This window comes from Streptopelia decaocto (assembly GCF_964273445.1).
Source record: "Streptopelia decaocto genome assembly, chromosome: 2".
Classification (NCBI taxonomy): Eukaryota; Metazoa; Chordata; class Aves; order Columbiformes; family Columbidae; genus Streptopelia; species Streptopelia decaocto.
Genome location: NC_138655.1, coordinates 17733172 through 17760661, shown reverse-complemented (window position 1 = coordinate 17760661; position 27490 = coordinate 17733172). Strand labels below are relative to the sequence as shown.

Sequence of the window (27490 nt, the reverse complement as noted above, 5' to 3'; positions counted from 1 at the left end):
AATGACAGATGCAGAATTATGTATGAATCATTGATAAAATCAGATAAAAAACTGTAAGGAACTGATAAAGATTACCCACTTTGTAGAAACAGATTTCTAATTTAAAGATTAAGAAAATAACATTAAAAAAAATAAAGCATTCAAGGTCTTAAAAAACTCTGAACATAAAATACCCACTGTCATTGAATAGCATTCCTCTTGAGGTAAAAGGGCCAACAATCCTTTTAAATACTCATACCAAATTTCATTAAATGGCAAGAGGAAAGTAAAAGCACATACCTCCCCTGAGTGAGCTTTCTGTTTTTTAATTACACTGCAGCTAAAGTGCACAGACACCATCTGTTTCCCTCAGAAAACATTATCTACTCAAAGTATATGAAAGCTTGAAACAAACTTGCACACAATTATCTTTCTCTTTTCTTCATCTCCTCAAACACATTTCTTTCCTGGTTAGTAAAATAATATGTCCATACAGCAACTGTGTAATTCAGATTTTATACCTATTTATACGCTACTTTTAAAATCATAATTTAGTGGAAAACAAACAAAAAACCAATACAACCTCTGTGGTTCTAACAAGGAATATTTACTCAAACTATGCAACTTAAAGTATTTGAGAAGGATCACTGTGATTTTGTGAACTGGGACTGAAAAGTAAGAGAAATGCTGAGGCAGTAACACTTCATGGATCCTTTAAACTATCATTATTAGATCCCAACAGAAGGCACGGCAAATTAAAAAAAAATACCTCTCTTTTCAGATGAAATTCTAAAACCTCTTTTCAGGTAAAGCAACTGCAAGCATATCACTAACTGCTTTATGTCTTCAGTCCCTTGTCCCAGCCTTTTTTCCTTGAACTCCATTCTTAGTCTACATCAATCTCTTTTTCCATTTACCCTAAATAACTACCTGAATAAGTTCAGAGCAAAACACTCTCCTCACTCCCTTTTGGCCTCAACGTTAAATAACATGTCTGATGTTGGAAAGCAGATTTGTGAGACTCTCCCAAACAGGCTTTGGAAGGGGGTAGAATGGTCAAAATATGTTAGAGGTAAGGAATTAACAGCTCTATTCATGGCTTCAAAAAACAGCAGATGGAGCAGAGGTACCCTTTCACTACAAATTAAATAGCTTGCACTTCATCCTCTCATTCACACCCTTAATTCTTCCTTCAGACTGCTGTGTGTGCACATGTGTATTTGTCATGCATATAGAAACAATGAGGGTAGGGGCTCATACAACTACTAAGCACAGGAAGCACAACAAGGTAGCTAAAGTTATCATTAAGAGTCTTTGTCAATCTATGTTAGAAATACTGCTAGTGCTAAACAAAAATATGATATTAGATTACATCTTGCTAATATTGAAAAAATATATATTTCACTGACAGAAAAAGAAAAAGGTCAAAATGGACCTCACTCATTATTTCTTCTGTTTCAGCACTAAAAATGTCTAAAGGGATTTAATAACAGTTAAGTAACTGTTTAGATTTGTCACCATGCTGCCTGTAATAAGATGAAATAGCACTAGAAGGCAAAAAGGAGAAGGACACTGCTGTTCCTGTAGTGCTATTTCCCATTTCATCCTATACAAGCACAGCAGGAATGAAAATTGCACAGATGTCTCTGAAAGCAGAAACTCTTATTGATTAGAAAAGGAGAGAGCCTTTAACATGCCTACATCACCTCCTTCATGAAAAACCTTAGTCATAACTATGAGCATTCTAGCACTGCCCCAGTTGCCCTTGAAACAAAGCCAAATTAGCAAAGGACTTTTTTTTTTTTTTTTTTTTTTTTAAGATAAAATGGTATCTTTACAACAAACCTGTAAGTCTGGGACAACCCTTTCCCTAACAAAGTCAGAAATTTTATCACCAATTTTATTTTTTCCCAGTAAAATCAGCTGTGAGCAAACATTAAAATTGAATTAAATTAATCAACTTACTTGAAAACTGTATGGCAAATCCAGATTTGCTGATATAAAAATCTGTGTCAAACTGGATAGTTACTATGTTGAGTGTACTGTGAATGCCTTCAGGAACAAGTGATCCACTAATTTCTTTGAGTAACATCTCATTCTCAGGTGGACCATCCCAAACTCGTAGAATGTCATGCGATGCCTCAGTATCAAAAGCGAGGAACTGGAGGCTGTAAGAATAACATGTTTCTATTGTTAGCTTTTGTATCAGTCAATAATCTTTAGCAACTAAATCTAAATCAAACAAGCAAATAAACTTTTATTTCCAAGGGTAATTTTCCATAGTATTTCACACCTTTATGTTTGGATGCATAAACCTCCAATACAGAAATGTATTTGAAAGAAAAAAAATCTTGCAACTATTTTTTTTTTAATTCATCTACCATGAAATAGATATATTGCTTCAGACACAAATAATCTGTAAGTATTCACACAGTCTCTTCAGAAAATAGTTTTGGTTTTCTTAGGATGATATTGTGCATCACATTCACATCAAAACAAAATAAATAAACTGTAAACTAGTCTAATTAGTGATACACTGTGAATAAATGTCTAACTAAAAAGAACTACCAAAATGTAAGTTGTTTTTTTTTTCTTAAAAAAAAAAAAGTAGATTCTTCCATAAATGGTTCTGCTGACTCCAGCATTTTTACTTTGTACATATTCGATCTTGTAACTTTGACATTAAAATATCATTCATGTTAGATATTTTCTAAGTATATTTCCAGTTAATAATTCTAGTTTGAATTTATGACTGCATATATCCACATAAAAATTGTTTTAAAATTCATTGGTGTTTCACAAAGTTCTAACAATTTCTAAAGGTTAATAATCATCAGATAATGTTTTTTGAAAAACAGACAGTTTCAACACAAACCTACATACTCAGTCTTAGAATGTAAAAAATACTGAGCCTGAAGTGCATCCTAAATCCCTTTTTTTCTCCACTGTACAGATAGGATTTGGTTATAACACAATCAAAAAAAAAAAATTATAGTTGTAAGATTTTTTCCAGTACCTGACAATATTTCCTGGGTCTACTTCAATCACCCACATGCAACGGAGATTGTTGTCGTAGGGAAAAGGGTAGCCAGGAGATAAGATTCTTCCTGATGATTCTCCTTTAAAACGGCCTCCACATTCAGCTAATAAAATAAAACATTACATAACATGTTACTTCTAATCTATTACAGATGGTCTTCCAGCTAATCATCTGATCAACCAGTTTATACAGCTAATCTCTTGCTGGATAAGGAACACAACTAAATTGACTGTGTTCTGAGATTGTAAGACAACAGATAAGGACTTGAAGTGTCTTGAGAAAGAAATCTATAAATGGGTTTTTATTTGAATGTTTTTGTATTTTCCTCTCATAATTTGGAAAAAAAACTCATAAAAAATAGAAAGCATACCATTATATAACGAAAGGAACATGCATTGCTACTTAATAAATAAATACATAAATAAATAAACAAACAAAACAAAAAAAATCCCCAAGAACACCAAGTCTCCCTAAAGCAATAGAATTAAGAAAACTAAATAAATGAGTTCAAAATAACACATACATATATATTTACCAACAGAGAGAAAACATGCTAAATAAAAGCAGACTATTCATAGAGAAAATCAGCCTTTCAGCTGAGGGAAAAAAAAAAACAAACAGAAGTTGTAAAGCTCCTTACTCAAAATTTGTCCTCACAGTGAAGTTATAGTATTTCTTAGAGGATAACAGATGGTAAATAGCTCTCTCTTAGATGGCCTCATCCAGTCATTAGGCAAAACCTAGAGTTTTTTTATAATCTTTTTACTTAATCTTTGAGAAAATCAGATTTCTTAAATATAGATCCCAGAGGCCTTTAAAGCCCTTCTTTTTTTCTTGCTTTCCTTCCTTTTGAAGTCCCTCTGGTGCTTTCTCTCTTGTGAAGTGCAAAGACAAAATAGTGCTTTTATAAGATCTCTTGGTATCGCAGAAATGCAGTTTTATTTTGATTTAACATCACCTAAAATATGTAGCTGAGACATTCATTATACGATGATTTTTGAGTTCTGTGTTAAAATATAATTGAAATGCTACTCTTGATGGATTTTCTGACATAATAAAAGCACATTTGCAGACAGGTGGCCTTTCATATCTTTTTAAAGCACTTTGCCAATCTGTTAATTCCTAAATAGTCTTAAAAAAATATTTTGTGAGTATTCAGCTCAGAGGATAGCATAGTCTATTATTTTTCCAGTAGAGTAAGTGTATATATATAGAATACTGTAAAGAAAAAGAACTGATCACTGACAAACTGAATAAAATTTAAAATTAATCACATTTCATCCAGGACCACTGAATGACCATAAATTCATAATTTCTAATTTTCACAAAGGATAACCAATCTGCTTTTTTATTATGATTTTTGAAGATTCCTTGCCTCTCCCTGCTCCCTCTCTCTCCTCAGTGCCTTATTTCTGCCCTCCAGCATAGTTCAAGTTTCTCAGTTTTGCTGGTTGATGAATCAGCTGTGCAAGTGGTGACCTCTCTGAAAGTAGCATCATCTCAGGTTGAGGTCAGGAGTAAACGAGCAAAACTGTTTTCATCTTGCATCTCCAGGTTTCTTACTATGATGACAATCCCAATTAAGAATCTTAATTCTGCCTCCAGGTGTCAGTGCTATATATTCTTTTAAGGCTGTCAAGTTAAAGGAAATACATATTGCACTACATTTCTTCTGGCAAATTCTATGGATAGTATGTCAGATTTTAACATTTACTACATCTTTAAGATTTATGATTACTAGAACTATTCCAAAACAGTTTTACTATTGTCTCATCAATGACACATTCTTTCATAAAATGCTATTAAAACAAGAACAGTAGCATTCTTAAGCAAATTTCTCACAATAGCAGCAAATTAAAGTGTCTGTTGATTTACATTGCTCATATATATCCAGAAAATCACTTTATTTGTACATGCCAACCTAAAGTATTTAATGCAAAGCATCACTGTTTTCACAGGTTCTTGGGGTTTCCCTGAACAATCCGTAGACCTCAAAAAAATCTCGTGGTGTGCTGAGAATAAGTTCTTGCAAGCATGAGACTTAAGTGCATACAGCTACCAGACTCACAAAAACAAGTACTCTGGAAACAAAGGACATCAAAGGACATCAGGGTTGCAAAAAACTTTTTTTTTTTTCTTTTTCTTCAATTTTCTTTCATAGCAACGAATCTTAGTTTCAGTCTGACCATGACTAAGATTAAATGTTGAAAGAAGGATTCCTATAAACCAGAAATGTTAGAACCGTTTTATTGCTGATTCGTCTTCATCTCCTGCTATTTAATGCATTACTGAATTACTCTCAAAAACTGTTTCGATCATGGGTGAATAAGAGATGTTCAGACTCAGACTTTTGTTTGGGCATATTAAAGAGATGTCTAAAAGAGGTCTCAGTCCTGTAGAGAAACTGTTGCAATGCAATTTTGTAGTTTTCTTTAAGGAACATTTCTAAACTGAGCACATTTTTTTTTTCTCACTGATGTTCTTGTGCATTTTTTATTTGCCCTTCTGTTTCCCTGTTCTCTTCTAGTCAACTTCCTCATGTTGTATCATTACTAAGACACCATTATTCTTTTACTTCATGTTTCTCAGTTCAAGAAGACAACAACTGATGTTGAAGACGTTTTATGAGTCATACTACATCCATTTAAGAGTATTTTAAAGCATTTGCAGTGATGCTTTCTTAACACTAAAAACCAGAAATTGAAATAAACAAAATTAGTAGAAATTATTCCTAAATTCATTTACAATGACACTATCAATGTATTTTTGTCTGCTTAAGGAAGAGCAATATATACAAATACAAGATATACTGAACTGGATAGAGAAGTAACCTCCCTGTGAATAGCAGACTAATAGATATCTTTTGAATAATATTAATTTAAAACTCAGAAAGTTTATACTACTGATTGGTTCACATTCTAAACAGATACAGAACATTTTGGAATAATTATAATGTAGTTTTCATAAAAGGTTCAGATGGCAGTGCAAAACCTAGGTACTTAATTTGTGCAATCTTTTTGAAAGATAGTGATTGGAGTTGAATGGTTTACCAGTATGGAAACAAAAAAGAATATCAAACCTTGAATATATGCAGCATATAATCACTTCTGTCAGAGATCCTGGTTCAGCTCTGCATTTCAGTTTGTTGACATTTGTTGTTAGTATATATCAGCTCTAATTGTGGCTCACTCCCCAGGCCAAATGTGGCCAACCTGTACCTTTTGAGCTGTGTTCATCTATTTTGGAGAGGGACTGCTGAATAATTAAATCCAGGGACCTTCTTGCAAACATACTCTCTCATATAAGGGACACAAGGTAACAGTGTTCAACTCCCATTTGTGAGCTATTCCAGTAGACCTTCTAGATTTGAACTATGTGAGGTTTTGAATATTTGCTTAGAATATGAGAAAGCTGAATCTCCCACAGTTGGTGTAAACAGTTGTCCTGGTTTTGTTAAAAACAAGTTTCTCTTTTAGTGAATTTGCCTGTCAGCTAAAGCCTTCCTATCAGCTGCTTTCCTGAAAGCCAGATACATGTTTTGGTAGACATAACAATGGTATGAAAGGTTGCTGGACTACTAAGGATGGACATACATCTTGCGAGAGGGGCAACGAGAAAGAGGTGACCAGAAAATGACCAATGGAGTATAACATCCCATTCACTTGAATACTTCAAATAAAAGTGGGAGATCATGAGGATGTCATCCCTTTTCCTTATGGCCGACATTAGGAGAGGACTTTGCTAGTCGTCCCTGTGAACTGAGGCCGAGTAACAGACTGAATCCAGTTCTGCATGACTGCAGAGTCCAGTCCAGGACTTTGGGTGCCAGCCGTACAGTTGCTGGGATTTTCAAGATTGGTTTTGTATATTTTGTACTATTTTTCTCTATTTTTATTAATAGCATTAGTAAAACATTTTTAATTTTTCCAAATCTCATCTCTCAGCCCTTCTTTCCCTCCCGATCGCCTGTCCTTAGTGGGAAGCGGGGAGAGGGAGGGGCTGAAGGGTGAAAAGTGGGAGAGACGGTGTTAACAATACATCTGCCATGGTTTTATTGTCACCCTGCAATCAAAACCTCGACAACAGTGCACAGTACATAATCTAGATAATCAATAATAAAAGAAAATGAATGAATAACTTTAGACATTTACCCTGGCCTGTTTTAAAACTAAGCGAGAACTTACTCATAGATACATCTGAGTGTTACTAAGGTGATACATCTTATGATTTTTAATGCTTATAATGGCACTGAAAATGTAATTTTTTATTCACATTTTTAGTTTCAACTTTCTGGCACTTTCATATTTTATCTGAACTTTTGGTTTCACTTCATATCATATTTTCTTTGTACACCTCCTGTTTGCTACATGCACATTCCAATGCCGTGCTTTCCCTCTAATTCTTTGGTTTCACATATCCTAAATGATGTAGAAATCAGTTAAGGCTTATCACAAATTTGAAATTTAAGCTTTTATTCTGTGATCATTACTCTAAGAGAGCTATTCAGTTCTTATTTGTTGCATAGTTTTCCTAAATGGGCTTTATGTCTTGATAAAGACATGCCAAAGTATATTGTTTTCTGTCAAACTTAAATCTAGGCACGGAGTGCCTTGTTTCCACTCCTCACTCAAATTCAGTTTCCTGTAGATTAAAAAGTAGATGAAAAGTAGATGAAAAAGAAAGAAAATTACTAGAATATTCAAGTCTTGGCTTCTTTTTGCTCTCCTGTGGAAGAAATCAAGTGTGTATGTACCTGCAAAACTTATAAAGTTATTTTAGTATTGTAATGAAGTGTATAATATTGTGCTATTCATAGCAGCAACATGACAGAAGCCACATGACAAAAATATAATGTAACTCTACAACTCTTTTTACCTTTAATATTTTAATTTATTTCCTAATATTTATATGTAAATATACAAAAAGTTTTCTAGCTTAATATTATTTAGATACAATTTAAGAAAAAACCCTAGTTTCACACCTCATAAAATGTATATGGTCCTGGCTTTCTGGTTAAAATTTTTATGTTGCCTATTTACTGACTATAGCTATGTGGTAGGAATTTCACAGTATTCACAAATGTTTAATAATTACTATCTTTTTTAAATCTAAAAAAGGCAACACCACTCACATAGACAGATGTGTAAATGTATGTGCAAATAGATCTGTATACATACAAATCAGATTTTGCATAGAAATAAAAATCCTTACTTTTTTCTTTCTTATATTCAGATAATAGTTCAGGTAAATAATAACAATGAAAAAGTGTCTAATACCAATACACGATGGCAGAGGATAGTCCCATGCCCTTCTTTCCCCAGTCATACACTTTAGAAGGCTACTTCCATGGAGTGTGTAACCTGGATTGCATCCATAAATTATAGTGCTTCCAGCAAAATGCCCTTGGTCACTGATCTTATATCCAAACTGTGGCACACCAGGGTCCTCACAATGTGAAAGCTCAAAACCTGTGGTAGGAATGAAAAGTAGTTACAAAATCAAACACAAAGATAAATTGAAGTTAAGGTTTTCTGTTTTCCAATGGAAATCAAACATTTTAGACTTCATGCAACAACATACTTAAGATTTCTTGTCTGTTTTTAAAAAATCTAAATAGGATTACTCTCTATAACCCTCACTTAGAGCATGTAAACCGAACTGTCATAACATCGTTTTGTTCAATTAAAGACTTGAGAATGAAATTCATCACCATTATCAATCAGTTCTAAAATGATATTATAAATTATAAAACGGCAGTTAAAGTGCCTGCCCATTTACTTTGATACAATCTAGTTTGTGAATAGACATTTAAAAGCTCATAAACAAAATTGCCCAGCAGATTTTTTTTTGTCTTTACTGTGCACAGTGACACCAACGGCACAAAAGCGTCTATGGCACAGAAGAAATATTGTTATATTAATCAATTCCTATCCTAATGCTTAGATGAGTAGCTTGCAAATTTAAAAACTACATGCAAGAAGCAATGATAATGACGATACAGAGCATTCAAGCTAAAGAATTTGGGTATTTTTGAGAATTAGATGTGAAGCAAGATGGAAACAAAATGACTTATGCATTATAAAGAAACAGGGAAGAATAGTAACATTTGTGGAAACATAAACTGTAATTTGGGAAAAAGGATTTCTGTTCCAAGTAAGGTTTCCTGTTATTAAGTGCGAAGCAGTTTGAAACCTCACTATATTCAAAACCAAATATATTTTATCAATATCATGCAGCTCAAACTCTGTAGGAAAAAAGGCACTGTATGTCATGCCAATATTCCTATAGGTAGGTGACAAGGGAACAAATTAAAGGTTTTTCATATCTGCATTTTTCAGTTAAGTAATTTACATAGTATTTGTCCATCTGGTCAGCAGTTTGTAAGCTCTCATAATCTCCCCTCAGGTACTGAGTGATAACTATTGATTGATTGAAAAAATGTTCATTGTTTTACTTTAAAGACAAAATGCTTTGGGTTGGACAACGAAAAACAAGTAGGTCAAATGCTGTATCTTCCCAGTTCTTCTTTTAGCTCATTTAATGTCTCACTGAAAATGGCTCACCTCCTGAAGAGCCCCAACAACCTTACAGCTGAATTTTTCTTATTCGTAGCCAAGCTATTGTTTCCCAGCACAGACTGAAATGCAGAAGCTCTAAAAGCAGCTGAGTCCCAAGCGAAAAACCTTTTTTTGATATTGTCAGTCTGGATACTTATTGACTAGTTAGAATTTCCTGTCTTCTAAGAAAATAATTGATCACACTATGTTAAAAGAAAAAATGTACCTTGATCCCTGAGATGTCCTTATCTCTGGAGAGCTTGTTTACAGACACAGCACCAAAGTAATATTTTTAACTGACCACTTGCATCTTGAGGGTGAACATGTAACTCCATTGCCTAAGCATAGGTACTAGCAGTGTTTTCGCTGCCCTAAGTGTATTTCATCTACAAAGTGCGGGCAGTTCTGGCAATAGGACCAAAGGGAAAACTGTATCCTTCTGAAGAATGGCAATAATTGGCTATTTTAGGCAACTGAAAGAACATGAATGCTCACAATGTGTCCCTGAAGACAGACTGTTTTGTTACAGCTCTTAGGGACTTCATTTACTGCCTAAAAGCATGAGGGTAAGCCCATGCTACTTTTCAAGGTTTCATTGTCTACATTTATGCCAATCAAATATTAGCTATTTCCCAAAACATGGAAGGATTAATGGGTGATGAGCAGTGGCACGAAGTCTAGTTGGAGGCCAGTAACTAGTGATGTGCCCTAGGGGTTAATGCTGGATCCAGTCTTGTTCAATAAGTTCATTAATGATCTGGATGATGGGACAGTGTATACTCTCACAAAGTTTGCTGATAACACCAAACTGGGAGGAGTGGCTGGTACACCAGAAGGTCATGCTGCCATTCAAAGAGACCTCAACAGGCTGGAGAAACGGGCCAACTTGAACCTCAGGAATTTCAACAAGGAGAAGTGCAAATTCCTGCACCTGGGGAGGAACAACTCCATCACCAGAATATGCCAGGGGCTAACCAGCTGGAAAGCAGTTGTGTAGAAAAGGACCTCAGGGTCCAACTTGGATCACATAGCAAAACCTCTACCTCTACCCTGAGAACTGTCGAGGCCACATCCACTCCACCACGGGAGTAGGGTGTCCAATTCTGGTCTCCCCAGTACAAGAGATGTGGAGTTAAAGAGCAGAGTCCTGTGAAGGGTCACTAAGATGAGTAAGGGAGGGTAGCATCTTTCCTGTGGGTAAGGGCTGAGAGAGCTGGAGCTGTTCAGCCTGGAAAAGAGAATGCTCAGGGGGATCTCATCAATGCATATAAATCTGAAGAGAAAGTGTAAAGGAGATGTAGTACACTGAGTCTGGCTAGGATGGTGTTAATTATCACCATAGCAGTCCATACAGTGATGTGTTTTAAGTTGATTAAACCTATGTTGATAACACACCAGTGTTTCTGCAATTGTTGAGTACTACTTGCACAGCATAAAGTCCTTCTCTGTTTCTCACTCTGTCCCTGCAGCAAGTATGCTGGAGGTAAGGAAGAGGCTGGAAGGGGACACAGCTGGGAAAGCTGACCCCAATGGACTAAAGCAATATTCCATATAATGTCATGCTGAACAACAAAACTAAGGAATAGTCTTTCCGAAGGGGACGTTGCTCAGAAACTGCCTGGGTATTAGTCTGCTTGTCGGAGGTGATGAGTGACAACCTTCGCATTGCTTGTTTTTTCTTTTTCTCTTTCCTCCTTGTCTTTATTTTGACCCATGAGTTTTTCTCACTTTTTCCCTTCCAGTTCTTCAAATATCTACAACAGGAGATTCAGCACTGCTCAGGCTAATAGCTATTTGGGCTAGGAAAGTGTACTGTACAAGAGTGTTTCTCTCAAAAGACAGGAAATGTTAATGATAAAGTTCAAGTGCTGGGCTTGGACATACCTATATAAAGAAAAATGAAATACCTTGACACTCGCACAGTAACACACCACTGGAAGACCTATCTTTAATCACAGGGTACAGGCCTAAGCTTTCACAGGCTATTACATGCTATAATTATGCAACTTTCACCTGAAAAATAATTGCATACTTCTATAGTATCTTGAAGTATTTGCTTTTCATTCTGCTAGAATTATATTGGTTTTATTAGAATTAGCTTTAAAAATATAATGGAAATTTTTTGAAACATAAGAACATTTTTTGAATAGGTGAAAATGAATTATTTAAGCACAGGCAGAAAAAAAGGATTTTGACAGCTGCACTGCAGAATTAAATTATAATATTGTTCTAAATATTAAATACTGTTCTACTGCTTGCTAAAAGTTCAGGTTTATATAATAATTCAGTGACAATGAAATAATTACACACTAAAGAGGCCATATACACTATGTGTCAATAGACACATGTATCATTCACATACATTTTCATAAATTGCCATTGGATAAAATAGATGTACATAACTGTTTCAGGTATAACCTCTAAGTCAGATGTGAAAAGAGTTTTTCTCTTCTAATCTTTATAATTTAATTTTATCAGTTTATATATAGGTAATTTTTTTTTGTTAGGAATCTATAATTTTTATTCCAAATTGGATTTTTCTGAACAATAAACAAAATGCTAGTCTAATGCAAAGTTAGTATCAGAGGTGAGTCTTAAGATGGAGAATGCCTTTTACTTATGAATTATCTTTATGAAACAATGGGGTTTGGTTACACATTTAAAATAACTCACATGCTTAGATATTTTTATATACTAATACAGTTAACTGAACATCATCTTATTTTTTCTTATACTTGTCAAGAATGAAAAATCTTCAAAATAACTCTAGAAAAAAAGGACAGTGATTTAGGTATCAAACTATGTAAAGTACTGTCAAAGCAAGGCTTCAGTATGCTGCATGGTTTGGGTTTTTTGAGGTCAAATTATAAAACTGTGTTATTTTGATGAGTGATGAGAGATTTGTTTAAAGTATTTGTCTTTTGACTGCATTTTTATCCTATAAGCAGAGAATTTTGATTCCTTTAAAATCATAAATCTATTACTACTGTTTTCTCAAATACTTACTGGTATATACAAGCTGAAAACCTTCATCAGTGCCCTCCATGTCTGAGTTAAATTCCAACCACAAATGATTTGAAGTACTACTTAGTGTCAAGCCTCTTAATGATGCCCCAGTATATGCACCCAGCAGGTGAGCAGTGTTGTCTTTGCCATCATATATCTGAAAAAAAAAAAAAAAAAAGAGTGAGCTTTACAGTTATGGGAAAGAAAAGAAAGAGATATTTTATTTACAAAACAATTCTGTATATCTCCATTTAGAGGGAGGACAGCTCTACCAAAGCGGATCCATTGCTAGTCAACTCAAAGTACTATTTTGATATGTTGTTTGCTCTCTTGAGTAAAGTTGAGTTAATTGTGGTGTTTTTTCAAATGCACAGTTTGAAACATGTCAGTTCCTTTTTTGCATAACAACACAAGTGGGCAGAGGTGCCATATCATCTCAGTGTTTTTAATCTGTGTTTTCTCTTTCCCTGCCGGCATTATAATGCTGGTCACAGCCGAACAGCAAACACCTGCTTTGTGTAGTTGTGTCTGCCTGAAGTCACTGAGGTGGCATAACAGAAAAGCTCCCCAACTTTGCCTTGTCAAACAAACTTCTAAAAATGTTTTCTATGTAAAGAGAGGTTCAACTATAACTATAAAGTAAAAGGAGACTAGGAAATAAAATAAATAGAATAACTGGTTCTGTAAGTTGAAAGAGTAATGTAATCTATATGTAAATTGGAATACAGCACTTCTATTATTTTTTCTTCAAGAGTTGTTCTTTTCCATATTTTAAATGGAAACTTCTCAGCAAATTTCCTGACAAGCTTGGTTGCTTTAAAACATCACAGGTTATTGCCCTCCTATCATTTCTAAAAATAGTTAAAATATAAGTTAACAATACCTGCTAACCCAACCAATATGTCTTGTAGGATTTATTCAGTGACGTCTATAATCACTAAAACTATGATAAATGGGCCTTAGGAAAAATTTCACTCGGAAATCAGTAAATTGACCTCTGAATAACTTTGAAATTGCAATAGCGAAATTCTAATACCTTACTAAATAAATACGGAATAGTGTCCACTTCTAAATAAAATCTAATTGTATTAAATTGAAATGTAACCAAAGCTTGCATTTGTAAACAGACATCACAATGAAATCAAAACAAATCCACCAGCAGTAGTACTAAGGCGACAAAGTGGATGTGAAATATTATGATGTCTGTTCCCCATCTGTTAGACTGGCTTGTCTTTTGCATATATCCTCATGTCTCTAGTAACAATACAGATTTTATATTTAATGATATGCTGAAATAAAACAAATAAACCATTTCTAGCCACTTCTAAATAAATAATTGTGCAGCGGTTAAAAAAGCACAGCAAAATGAGTTGGCATTATTCCTTGTTTTCTACTGAAACAAGTAAATAAACTCCAAACAAACCACATATTTAAATGCCAATGTCCTTACACAGAATAAAAATAGGAAATTAAAGAAAGAAAAATGTGCAATTAATGCTCAGAAACTAAAAAGTCATTTTAAAGTGCATATAATAATATTAAAAGGATGTCTTAATTTTATTAAAACTTTTTAAAAATTATGCTAAGCTCAGTAATCAAGCCAGAAGAAAAACAAACCAACCAACCAACCAAACAAAAGCAAGATCCAAAGCCAAAACAACCAAACCAAACAAACAAACAAAACCACAAACAAACAAAAACAAAACCCAGAACACCAGATCTGAGATGGACTTAGTACTCTTTCAATAACTAAAAGAGAAAGGTCCATTCCAGGAGAAATACTGCTATCCTACAGAAATATTTACATTATGACAGACTTAAAGAAAACCTATCTTGTATTTGATGCTCTTTTTCTTAATTTCTGCAAGCTCCTTATAGCACACAAGGATTCAGGACTGATTTTATTTTTCCAACACAACATAAGAGTAATAATTTCCTGCTATGTGTGTATCACTAGTAATTAATCAAAAAAAAAACTATTACGTTATAATAACTATTCTCAATGCTTTGTCAGAAATTGCTAGAAACCACTTCGTGATGCAAATTTCTCCACATATACTTTATCTCCAATTTTGTTAACTATGTTACCATACTAAACCTTTCACACGGGCACACTGACAGGTCTCCAGATTTGTCACTAATTCTCCTTTGGGCTAACTCACTGTCCCACTGTAAAACACCTCTAAGTCTGCATCATTGCTATGATTGAAGAAATGTTAAGTACCCTAACACTCCTGAAAGTCTTTGATTCTTTGACTAGGAGAACTGCATTTGGGTGAGGGAGGGACGTGATTCTTTTGAACATTAAATTGAAATATCTTTTTTTCCTTTCATTGTATATTCAAGGTAACATATACCCCTCTTCTTGAGATAATGAAGTCTCATTTAGAACAACAAATGCATACATATTTTATAGCATAATTCACAATTTAAGTCACATTGTCTTTTTTTGTGCTTCATTCAAGTTAAGGGGCACTAAATAGACATTTCTAGGTATAATTTAAATGACACAGTTATTAATTCTATTCTATATCTATCTTTTGTTCGTTTGTTTCTTTTGTTTTGTTAATATATTTAAGTTGCAAAGGAAGTGGTGACAGCCTATATTCTACTGTGACATTTGCAGAACCAGCATTTTTTTCCAACCTTCCTAAAATAGGTGGGAGGTTTGCTGAAGATTTTCAACATGTTATGAATTCAGCTTCCAAATTTGATCCAGAAGATGAGATTGTCTGTGACTTACGTTAGGACTATGTTATTCTTAAGATAGGAGTATTATTTCTTATAGCCAGTACATTTGGATTTATGTCACTTGGGTGTTAAATGTATGGCCAAGAAAAATCATTATGAAAAGATTATTAAGTTGGCTGATTTTCCTTGAAGTCATTCTGTAACATCAATGCAAAGATAATTGATTCATGACAGTAGAATGTCTAAATATGCCAGTGACAAACTATTTGGAAAACAGAGGTCCACATTTATCAGCTGTTTAAAGGACTGATCTGCTAGATGATTAAATGATTAATTCATAAAGATCAGCAAGGAATTAATGTTCTTCATACCACAATGATATTTTGAAATGCTATAGGGAAGGATGCCAATAGTGATGCTAATAGAGAACACTGTTTACATAAATGTGATTTAAACAGGTAGATGTAATGTGTAATTTTGGGAGGAGGGGTTATGTTTGTATTTACAGTTGGAGAATAATTAAAACTTCCTAAGATTTTGATATTCTCCGTTATTAATACATTTTAAATGGAAATTAATGGCATTTTTTCTGTTAACTTCTTTAACTTTGTGAAATTTTAACAAGGGAATAATGTGAACTGAATGTATTGGATTTGTGCATTTTAAACTATTTTTTGAGATTTGCCATTGAAAAATAAAAGACATGGATATGAAGATCTGTGCCTTTTAAAAGAGAAGAAATAACATAAAATCAACATCATTGAGCTGAGGCTGTCAACACCCTGTCAAATGTATCATCTATATCTCATGTAAATAGAAGCACTAATATAAAGAGAGAAAAGTGCCCATACGTCTGTTTTTTTTTTTTTTTTCTTATGTCACTTACATTTTTTTACCTCTTTCTCACATGTATTTTCAAGGAAATATTATTAAAAGAATTATGATAACAAGTGTGGAGATTCCTTAGAAACAAACTGGTAAAAAGCCCCAAACATTACCCTCCTTTGGAGTCTTTGCACAAAACCCCTAAAAAACTGTATTCTGCACACATTTCAAAGATGGCCCACAGCTAAGACAGCAAAATCTGCAGTAAAACTAAATCCTCTGAGCCAAGCACAGGGAAGGGGATGCTTAATGCCAGTTCTATTTGGTTTACTGGCACACTGTTACCTGCCTGTTGCTGCACTGTTTTAATAGAAAGCAAAACATTGTTTCATTACAGCATCAAAAATAGTTCTTGAAGCCATTTTTTTCCACATTCATCTGCCACATCAGGTCTCACTCTACTTACTGCCAAGCACATAACCTACTACAAAAGATAAAAAACAAACAAACAAACAAACACAAACAACTGATGTTCTCTTTTCATCTCAGTCCTTTTGATACTTGGTGTTCGTATCTGCTTTGGTTTATGTTCACTTATAGAATCTGCCTGGTTTTTGAGTGGGAGTTTAGTATGAATAAATTAAGAATTATTAATATTTAAAAATAAAATAAATAACAATTATTATTAATAAAATAATATAAATTGTTTTGCCATTAATAATGGACTATTCAGGCAAGTAGAAGAATGGTAACTCCATTCCTTTCTATGCAAATCTAAAGGCTTTTCTTGCAGCTATCAGAGTCTAGAGAGTTTACAAGCATAATTGGTGGATGAAGATAAAAGAGGGAATAAAAAAAGCAGGTAGGAAAGTTCTCATAGTTTTTAAAACAGTTTGTTTTTTTTCCCCCTGCCTCCCACATAGGAAGCTTAAAGTAAACATTTTGAATTATTGAAACATAGGGCACAAACTCAGTTATCAGTATAAATATTATACAAAGAACAAAGCAACTGTTATAGAGTTTTGAGATTGATATTAAATGGATCAGCATATAGGGACTATATAGATCTTAAATTCTACGTACAGCTTCATGAAACTTTCATCTATATTAAAACAATATTAAAACAAGATGTGGCACTATCAAGAGCAATTTATAGCCCTACACACACACAAAGTAAAGAGACACATATATTTCTTAAAGTTTCCAATAAAAAACAACCACTCAAACAGAAAAACACCTACATTAATGTCAGTAGCCAGGGTAGTTACATCAATAATAGGAAAAAAGAACCACTTATTAAATGAAGTAAATGAAAAATAAATTATATGTTCTGAAAACTCTGTTCTATACTAGTTCAGAATGGATAAATGGGAACTCCTCCTTCTCTGCCTGAGGAGCAACAGTAAGGGCAGCAATTTATTTTTGTTAAATATATTGCTTCCCTCTAATGCTCTAATGCTAACGTTCCCAATACAGCTGTTTCATTCTTTCAGTCACAGTGCTTGTCAGGTATAAGTTTGATCCATGTTCGGTTAATTCGTATGCTAAGCAGCAGGCTCCACGATTTGATTAAACAGCATATCAAAAGTTCAGTAGAATATTCAGTCTATTCAGACTTTGAATTGAATTTTATCTGCATAGCTCTAGCAATCTAAAATTTTAGCTGATAGAAAAAGTAATGCAAAGTACATGATTAACTTCTTTGCCAACACTTTCTGAAGAACAGAAATGCATTATCCATTTCTTAACCAAAATCTGTAGCTAAAAGACTGAGCTTTAACTATGAAATATTATGGAGTTGTTTTATTTGTATTTGGGGAAAGGAAGCCTTGTCTGGAAGCTGTTATTTAAGTATCTTGGTGTCCAAATGGTGAATTACTTACCCTGCCTAGTTCATAGTTAAAAGGGAGCTGTGTATTCACTATCCGTCCCTCAGCTTTTTGCTGTAAGACTGGATGACGGTTTCTTGGGGTTTTGTTTGTTTGTTTGTTTTTTGTTTGTTTGTTTTTTAACTTACTTCTATTGCTATTTTTCATTTCAGGAGACTTAATTGTTCTTTACTTACTTCAGAGATTTCTTAGAGTTTAGTCAAGGCATTGACTACATACATTTACAAACTAGTGATACGTATTGGATAGGTTTACAGCATTTGTTACCTATTGATTCACTTAAGACTAAAGTTAAAGTATAATCCTGATGTCCTATTCTTGTAGCCAAAAATTTGTACTCCACATGCAGCAAAATATGCAAATAAAGCAGTTTTCATTTTAGTTATCAGTTCTGGAAAACTGTAAGTAAGTTTCTGCAAGCTTATCTTCAAAGGTGTTTTACTGGGATTGACATAATCTAAGAGACTACAAGAAAAAAAAAAAAAAGTGGATAACGAAGACTACTTTCCTGATCTTAAAAATATTAACGCTATCTACTAGGCAATATTGCCAAGTCAATCACACATCAAGTCTTCCACTGATTCTTTTTCAGCTGCTGGAGATGAGGACTAGCCAATAATAACAGGATCAACAGAAAAGTTCAGAACTGGTTTAATGAGAAAAGTTTTGAAATGTGTGACTGCTGCTTTGTATTTCCTGAGACAAGAACCCTTTATCAATGAATACATGAAGAAAAAGTCTTACAGATTTAAGTCAGTTTGGAAGAGCTTTGAGAGATGAGACACAATGAGTTCCACAGATATCGTTCCTTCCCACACTATTAAGGGTTGAATGCCTCTGTCTTGCTACAATATCAAGCTGAAAAAAGTGATACTCATAATAAAGAATACTTCTTCCAGTTTGTTTTGTTTTGTCTTTTTAAAGGATTGGGAGGAATATCAGCTCATTACTACGTTTCTAGGCTGCAGACTCAAAAAATCAACACTAACTACTAGGTATTACTTTCATCTAAAAGACACACCTGCAAACCAGCAAATATTTCTGCCACTGACATTTACAGCTGAGTGGTGACCTTCCTCCATGTATAATAAATTTGACATTACTCTTAAGTTCACATTAACTGATTAGCAGTATTAAAGTAGAATTTTTATTTCATAAACATCTGAGTCTTAACATTTTCTAGTTACATCTGCAGTGCACAGGGTTGGAATGGCACTTGAGAAATCTTAAGTGCATAGAGTTTTACAAAATTGCATATGCATTCAATGACTAAGGAAGAAAAAAAAAGAAAACTTTTAATTGCTTTATATTCATATTAATTTATATCAATATAAAAGTTTCTATTTATATAACTGTAGCTCCCTCCCTACAGTGCTATGTCTTTTACACTAAGATAATAGTTTAAAAATTTCAACCTAAAAAGTCTTGAGGAAAATGCAGCCATATACTTTTATTGGATTGGCATAAAAAATGTGGGCAGAAATATCATTATACTGATTTGAGTGGATACTGATTCAAGTTCAAAGTTAAGACCGGACTTCAAATCTTACGCTAAAGTTAGTTTACAAATCTAACTATAACTTCACTAATTTTTCTGCTTCCTTAAGAAATTCCAAAACTGTTAAAATGATATACACCATCTGAATGTCTTAGTTGTAACTTGAATAACAGGTTGTTTTGGTTTGGTATGGTGTGTTTTTTGCCGTGCTATTTATATGTTAATAAATGCTAAGTATCTTTCAAATTAAATCTTTTTGTAGTAATTAATGTAAAAATTAAAAGTTATCTACTTGGATCTGAAGTAATCAGTGAGGCCAAAATAAAATAAATATCCCTGTAGATGCTGGGTATCTAGTAGCCTTTGTTTTATTTTGTTTTGCTTAACTTCTGTTTTAAGAAGAACAGAATACTTATTTTTGTTTAAAATCACTTTTCTTTTTCTTACTGCTGCCTAATTGTTTAGGTCTGCTTATACTGTAGGTATAATTAACCCCTTTTTGGAGGTGCCTATGTCTGACTAGTAATAACATAAATCCTAACATAATGCTCAGATGGCTAAAGTTAGGTAAGATAAAACCCAATCTGAACTGTAGTTGTTTCTTAGAAACAACTTTCCACAATCCTTCTAATTTTAATAACTACATGGCAGAAAAAAACTTTTTTTCTTTTTTTAATCAAGTGTGATTGGCATGGTACCTCTTGTTCCTTTGATTTCTGAGAGGTAAGTTTAATTAAATAATGTATTCTGAAAAATTAGATAATAATTTAATACCTTTATTCTGCAAGACACTTGCCCTTACCATCACCTTAAATATGTAGTTGACTAAGCAAGACATATCTGGAAATGTACATTTTGGGGAATACAGTAATAAAAGCTGTGAACAAATCAAAGTAATTGCTACTGAATTTATAGGGTGAAATCACTCTATAAAACTCTGGAAAATTCTAGTATCCTATTATTTCCTTTGTTGCTTCTTTGTTTAATAAAAAAATTCTTTTCACATGTAATTACTGTGATTACCATTTGCAGGAGATGTTACACACCACACAAGATTACAGTCATTTAAAGCATTCATCTCATGTATAAAATGTAGTATGTAAACAGTGTACTAAATTAAGCTTCTGGGTGTAATGTTTATTATGTTTAGATCACAGCGTAAGTTTTGAAGATACTGAGGAAGACAACAGAATTAATAAAAGATGTAATTGGTGAGTATTTAACACTAAGAATAGAATACAAATACACATTAAGGCAGCATTTCATTTACAGTTTCAATCTTTTTTAACTATATGTGGTCAAAAAAAAGTATATCTATGTAAGGAAGAGATTATGGAAGCATTTCAAGTTGACTAAGCTTTGTCTTTTTAGAAATGGCACTGATTTAGATAAATCTTTTCTAAAATATTAATAACATCAATTTACCTGATACTGTACTGTCACAGACAGATGATAAACTTCAACAGCATGAGGAACGACAAGTCTAGAAATAACAAATACCTTACATATGTACGTACCTTAAGTACATCTCCTTGTGCTAAGTGAAATGTTCTGGCGGAAATATTGATTCCTTTCCCTGCTTGTACCTGAATGCTATAAATACATTCATGGTTGTTTTCATAGTTAAGAGGATAATTTGGGGACAATAAGATTCCTTCATTACTTGTTGTGGAGGCTCCACATTCAGCTGTAAGTAAAAGAAAATGTTAAGGTATATTTTAGTAGAAAACATAAACATTTTTATTAAAGGTGACAATGGGAATATTAATGTAATATAGTTGCACTTTAATAACATTTATCAACATCTAATATCTGGTTTTAAATGTATGTTCATGACAGTGATTGAAGGCTACAAGAATATTTTAAGTTGTTGCAAAATTTTAATGGAAATATGTCCAATAATGTGGACACTTTTATTAATGGCACATTCCATTCCATAATTATATTTTAAAGAATCTTTCTTGAATTTTGTTTTGGAGGAAATAAACTTGGTTTTGCTAAAGCTTATTTCTCCAACTCAGAAATTGATAAAGATTTGTGAATTAAAGTAAAAATATTCTAGAGGTTTATATGTGTATATATTCACAGTATCACAGTATGTTTGGGATTGGAAGGGACCTCAGAAGATCATCTAGTCCAATCCCCCTGTCAGAGCAGGAACGCCTAGATGAGGTCGCACAGGTGGGTTTTGAATGTCTCCAGGGAAGGAGACATATACATGCACACATATAAATTTACATACATGCAGATACACACATTTTCACATAGATCAGTGAAAAAAAGATAAATCTTCTCTATTGGTAATGTACTATAATAAACAACACGGTCAATGGTATAAATTACATTAGAAAAAGACTTATACTATATCTACCAATTAAACAAAAGAAAGAAAAAATTTCATTAATAAATGGGTAGAAAAATAGTAACTCGGGGTGGGGGATGGACGGGCAGGGAAGGAATTAAAGGTCTAAGCTTAAGAGTTACAAATAAAAAAGTGTTTCCAAGTAGTACTGTTACCATTCTAAAAAGGAAACTTTATAGTTGCGGACTTGGGTAACTTTATAGTTGTGGACTTTGGTAACTAAGTTCAATCACAAAAAACCTCTGAACATAAAAACTTGAGGTAACGCTACATTAGGCATTAGTAACTAACTTCCATTTACTGTCATATTTTAGAGTACTTACATAATTTTAGTTAAGATATTTTAGCAGTGAAGTACCAAGTATTTAAAATTAATACTGACAAACTCTTACAGTTCTTTCCTTCCTTTTTTTATTTGGTTTTGTATGTGTCACAGTTGAGACAGACAAACAACAGTTATGTGTCCTTGTAGTGCAAGAATAAGAGCACTTCCTCTCTTTTTAATAGATTAGAAATTAATTTTAAATTTAACTGTAACACTAAATTTTCTGAATTTATGGTTTGTTTTTTTTTCAGGATCACTTCAATATTCTTGCCATTTATTTTAGCCATTCTCATAAGAATGCACCCCAGTTATTTTACTTGGGAAAAACATCGTTTTATAATTTCACAGAATAATCAACTGTATTGTGCAAAACCATGTGGTACTTTAATGGTTTGAAAAGATGTTTAAACAATCTATGGTATCTATTTTAAAAACTATTATTGTTTATTAACATTATTATCATTCCCCCACCTGACTTGTTTGAGCAAAATACAGGATATTGAAATATATATTTTGTACATTCAATTTGTACAAAAATAAAGTCATTGAATAAAGTAATTGATTAAGTATTCTTTTGGTGTGCAGGTAAAACAAACATTGTGCAGGAAGTCAAATCAGGCACAGATCAAAGAGGAAGAAATGCTTGAAGACTATGTTTAATTCGACAGAGATACGGAACAAGTACCCAAATAATTCAGGTGTCATCACTCTGCCTTAGAACAGTTGGATACACATAGCCTAGACAGAAGTGAAAAACCTTCTAATCCACATGATCATGTCTATACTTTAATTTTATTCTCAAATAAACGTGTATTTGCTACTCTGAAGATGCATAGGTCAGTTTGAATTACAACATAGAGGAATAAGATGATTGTAATTTTAAGTTAGTGGGATATCCTTTCCCATTCCAGAGAGGCAGAAAAGTCAAAAGGCTCAAGGTATTTATGGTATTAAGTTGAAGCAGCAACTCTGTTTCTATCAAAACTGTAATTCAAAGCAATTTAAAAAAATCTAAACACAGCAGTGAGTCAATTTTTAGGACACTTTTAGCTATTTTTTTGAGAACTATGTTATGTCTTCTGTTAAAAATAAGGAAATTTTTCATGACATAATATTTTTCGATCATCTGATTGTATTTTTCTTACTATAGCGAATATTGTATTCCAAGTTGTGGATGCTCCATCACTGGAAGTGTTCAAGGTCGTGTTAGATGGGGCTTTGAGCAACCTGATCTAGTGAAAGATATCTCTGCCTACAGCAAGGGGGTGGACTAGATTATTTTCTTGGAAAGCCAAACTATTCTGTGCTTCTATGTATGATCTCAACCCTCCTGTTAGCAGACAAGAAATCATGTCTAGTAACAGTAGTCTTGAAAACCATAGCAGAAAATAATTTCTCTCATAGCATTCAGTCATATCATTACAGTTCCATGGAAACACTGTGGCCTACAACAATGGCTTCTTTTATACACTTGTCAGAGGGATTCTCACAAAATCAAATTAGTGCCTTGCTTCTTTACCTGCCTCCTGTCCGTGTAAATTATAACTTCAAACAAACACACAGAAAAACAACAAACAAACCAAACACAGACAAAACCCCAACCAGCATAATTCTGAATAAGTGCAGATTCAAACCGGGAATATATGCCATTAATATTATATGATTTTCCAAACTGTACCATGGATAATTCTATCTGCTAATCGTCACTTTTATTTATCAATATGAACAGACAGCTATGTTGCTTAAAATTACATGGAATTTCAGGTAACCTATAGTTTTCTTCTATTATTTGATGTTAATATTATAGCATAAATCAAAAAAGAACAAAATACTCCTAAGTATTGAGTAAAGGAGTGTCAGGGAAAAACAATGACAATCAAAACCAAATTGAAACAAAATAAAAACTGAGTTCTTAAATTTAAAACAAACACAAACATCTGTAATTTGCTTAAAGTGCTTGGGAAATAATTTTAACAGGCATTACAGTAAGTGACAGAAAAGAGAGACTGAAAAGGCAAGCCTGGATAAAATTAAAGGAAAATGTGTAAAGAGGGAAATAAAAAAGAGAGAAAAGACGCGAAACACTACTTCAGAAGTAAGGAAAAAAATCACAGGAAGTCTGTGACCATCCTTTAAAAACATATCTAGAGCTATTATCAGAAACTACAAGCATGTCTGCAGTACCTTAATGTTTCATTTTAGTAACATTCCCTATTAAATAGAGATGAAATTCAGGTTGTGTTAGTGACATATTTCTCTGAAGAAAAGCTACTTATTTAAGCTGAAACTTAGAACCTACCCTACACACTTTGCTTGTAGGGAAAAAAAAAAAAAAAAAAGAAAAAAAAGAAAAAAAAATAGAAATAAGGAAACATTTCATCATGCAGCTGTTTTCACAAAGACTTTAATTCAGCCTTGTATAAAATACAAGGGTTTCTGGACTTTACCAGAAATATAGAATCATTTCAGTATTAGAAAGAAGAATAAACAAAACCTCAAAATTAATGAAAGAAAAATACTGATACAATAAGCTATTTGTAAGAAATGACTGTTATATCTTTGGTTATGAATATGTGTTCCTTGCACATTTCCATAATAAACCAGATGAGTTTAAACTACTGTTTATTAGTACATTTAAATTCTGTAATCTTCTAAAACGCAATTGTTGTTGTAACAAAGGAATGAAATGCATCTGTTTGGGTAATTTAACCATTTGAAAACAATTCTTGAATGGCTTTTTTTTTTTTTTTATATGCTCTATTAGGAAAACTTTGCAAGGTTTCTCACAATTCAAGTGATGAAATACTTATCATAAATAATTATCAAACAAAGAAATGTGACATGCTGCTACAGATTGAAATTCAGCCATTGTTTTGTTCAAGAAAATCCCTTGGAATCAAAATATTAGAGCTGTAAATAGCAGTTCTGTGTTTTGAAAATATGTTACCTCTTGGTTAGGAGACTAAGAACACTGCAACAGCTTGATTGGGCAAGTGGAAACATTCTAAAAAGGATTTTTTCTTCAACCAATAGAGACAGTAGACTGCAAATCAACAGCTACTTCAGAAAGTATACCTAAATTCAGTGGTCAAATAACTGTTTCTTATAAAAAGATTAATCTTCAGAAGTTCTACCTCTTCAACTGATGGCAGATGAAAGCAAGAAAATAGACTCTTGTCAAAACAAAACATCGTTATTTCCTTGAATAACTTGAGTTATGAGGTCCTCAAAAGATTTCCAAGTGGTTTTAGTATTCTGACAGAGTTAAGTACAAGGAAACTTATGCTGATGAAGAAAATGTAAGGAACCTTTTCTTCTTCAATCAGTAAGAATCATGTTTTTCACTTTCAGATTGTTCCAAAAGATCAGACTTCCTTTCATGGATCCAAAAACAAATAACTGCAATTTCTTACTATGTATCTGCAGTTCATGCATCTACATCAGAGTTGATCTGAACATCAAAAGATTAACGTAGCTGTCTGTTTATTAAATTTACTTTCAATATACTTTGCACATACTATTTTTGACTCTTACTTGGCTTATGTTTTAATGAGAGACAATTATTTATATTATTACTATTTTTTTACAGTCAATAGCTCCAGCTGACAAGAATGGAGTCCCATATACTTTAAAGAACATGCTCCTTCATTGCAGTTGACCAAAAGAAGATGGAAAAATAGCATGACAAATGAGCTTCTGCATTAGTATTAACAAGATAAAATGTATTAACAAATATATATTGTATCTTAGAATAATTTAAACAACCAATGTGCAAAATTTGATTTTAAACTAACTAGAACTGTCTCATTAAAAAAAAAAAAACAAAAAAAAACCCCAACAACCAAACAACAACAACAACAAAACTAAACAAAACAACCCCAAAATTTGAAAACCCAAAACAAAACACAAAATAACTCAAGAACTGTTGGAACGTAGTAAAGATTTCCATGCAGTGAACAGGAACAGTTAAAACATTTTGTAAAATATTAGAATACATAGGAAATTTAAAGAAAGTGGTTATCACATTATAACACCATTATACTATCTGCTGGTGGGCTCTCGATGGCCATATTTACTTTGTTTGGGATATCCTATCCATGAAGAAAATAACAGAAATACAACATATTTAGAAATGACAGAAGAAAGGAATGAATTTACTTCTGGCAAACCAAAGGATTAGGATTGATTTGTTTAGAGAAGAATCAATGACACATTTACAAGTGAATATCACTGTCCTAAAACTGAGAATTCATGCTGCCAAAACATTCTACATATTAGAAGAGATCTCAATTACAACTACAAAAAGACACCTTTTACAGCCCAAAATATTAAATCCGACCTTTGTCTTAAATTTCATGTATGCACAGAAATGGATAAAGCTATACAGCAAGACTCTAATGACAATATGGAATAAAATGTGCAGAGAGTAGTTAATGGCTTTCTCTCTAATTAAGAGACCTTGCCATTACTGCAGACATATCTGTGGTAGAACCTTCACATCATTGGTCATGCAACTGTGTTTCAGTTCAACACGGAATTATTTTTTCTTTCATACAATATAACCCTTCAGACATTTCTATTTTTCACTGCCCAGGTATACCCTGAAAAGCACCTTAACTCAAGCTTTGCAAATAAGCTATATTGGTAAACAGGAAAAATACTATCACCTTAGCAAAAATATTTATCAGCAATCATCCATAGTCAATATTATCTGAAAAGAATACAATGCACATTACATAAATGAATTTGCTTGTAGGTTTTATGTTTGGTTTTGTTTGTTTGTCTGCTTTTCATAATCATAAGGGGTATAGCTCCTTGGAATGTCAAAAACTCTGATCTTAACTCTTTAGGACATAGCGAGAAAAATGGACAGAAAATGTTATAAGGAGAAATATAAGTGTAAGTAGCATATAAGGACAAGAATACAAGATTTTAAAGTCAACATTTTCCAACTAAGGTTTAGCAGACCAGAAAGAAATTGTATGGCCCTGAGGAAGCCAGAGAAAAAGGCCCTACACAGTTGGGAACCTATGAAGAGACTCGATTATTTTCTTTACACAGACACAGAAACAATTATGGATTATAATTTCTGATATGACAATTATAATGAAAAGTTATGCAATTTGGCTATTGAGCAGCCTCATAAGGGAAGAAAAAAAAAAGAAAGGAAAAGGAAAAGGAAAAGGAAAAGGAAAAGGAAAAGGAAAAGGAAAAGGAAAAGGAAAAGGAAAAGGAAAAGGAAAAGGAAAAAAAGAAAATAAAAGAGGACAGGGGAGAGAAAAAAAGACATGAAGAATCCTGGCATAAAAGTACATTTC

General features: G+C 33.1%; 1 protein-coding gene across 3 annotated transcripts in view; it reads right to left on the bottom strand.

Moving 5' to 3' along the window:
* CSMD3 (CUB and Sushi multiple domains 3) overlaps positions 1-27490 on the bottom strand; it is a gene marked incomplete at its 5' end in the record, with an annotated part of 631488 nt that overhangs the window by 195272 nt on the left and 408726 nt on the right. For all 3 annotated transcript variants that reach the window (XM_082045128.1, XM_082045129.1, XM_082045130.1), the window contains 5 exons: positions 1945-2147; positions 2996-3122; positions 8296-8487; positions 12583-12739; positions 21003-21172. In XM_082045128.1, coding sequence (XP_081901254.1) covers positions 1945-2147; positions 2996-3122; positions 8296-8487; positions 12583-12739; positions 21003-21172 — 849 coding nt within the window. The remainder of the gene's footprint in view (positions 1-1944; positions 2148-2995; positions 3123-8295; positions 8488-12582; positions 12740-21002; positions 21173-27490) is intronic.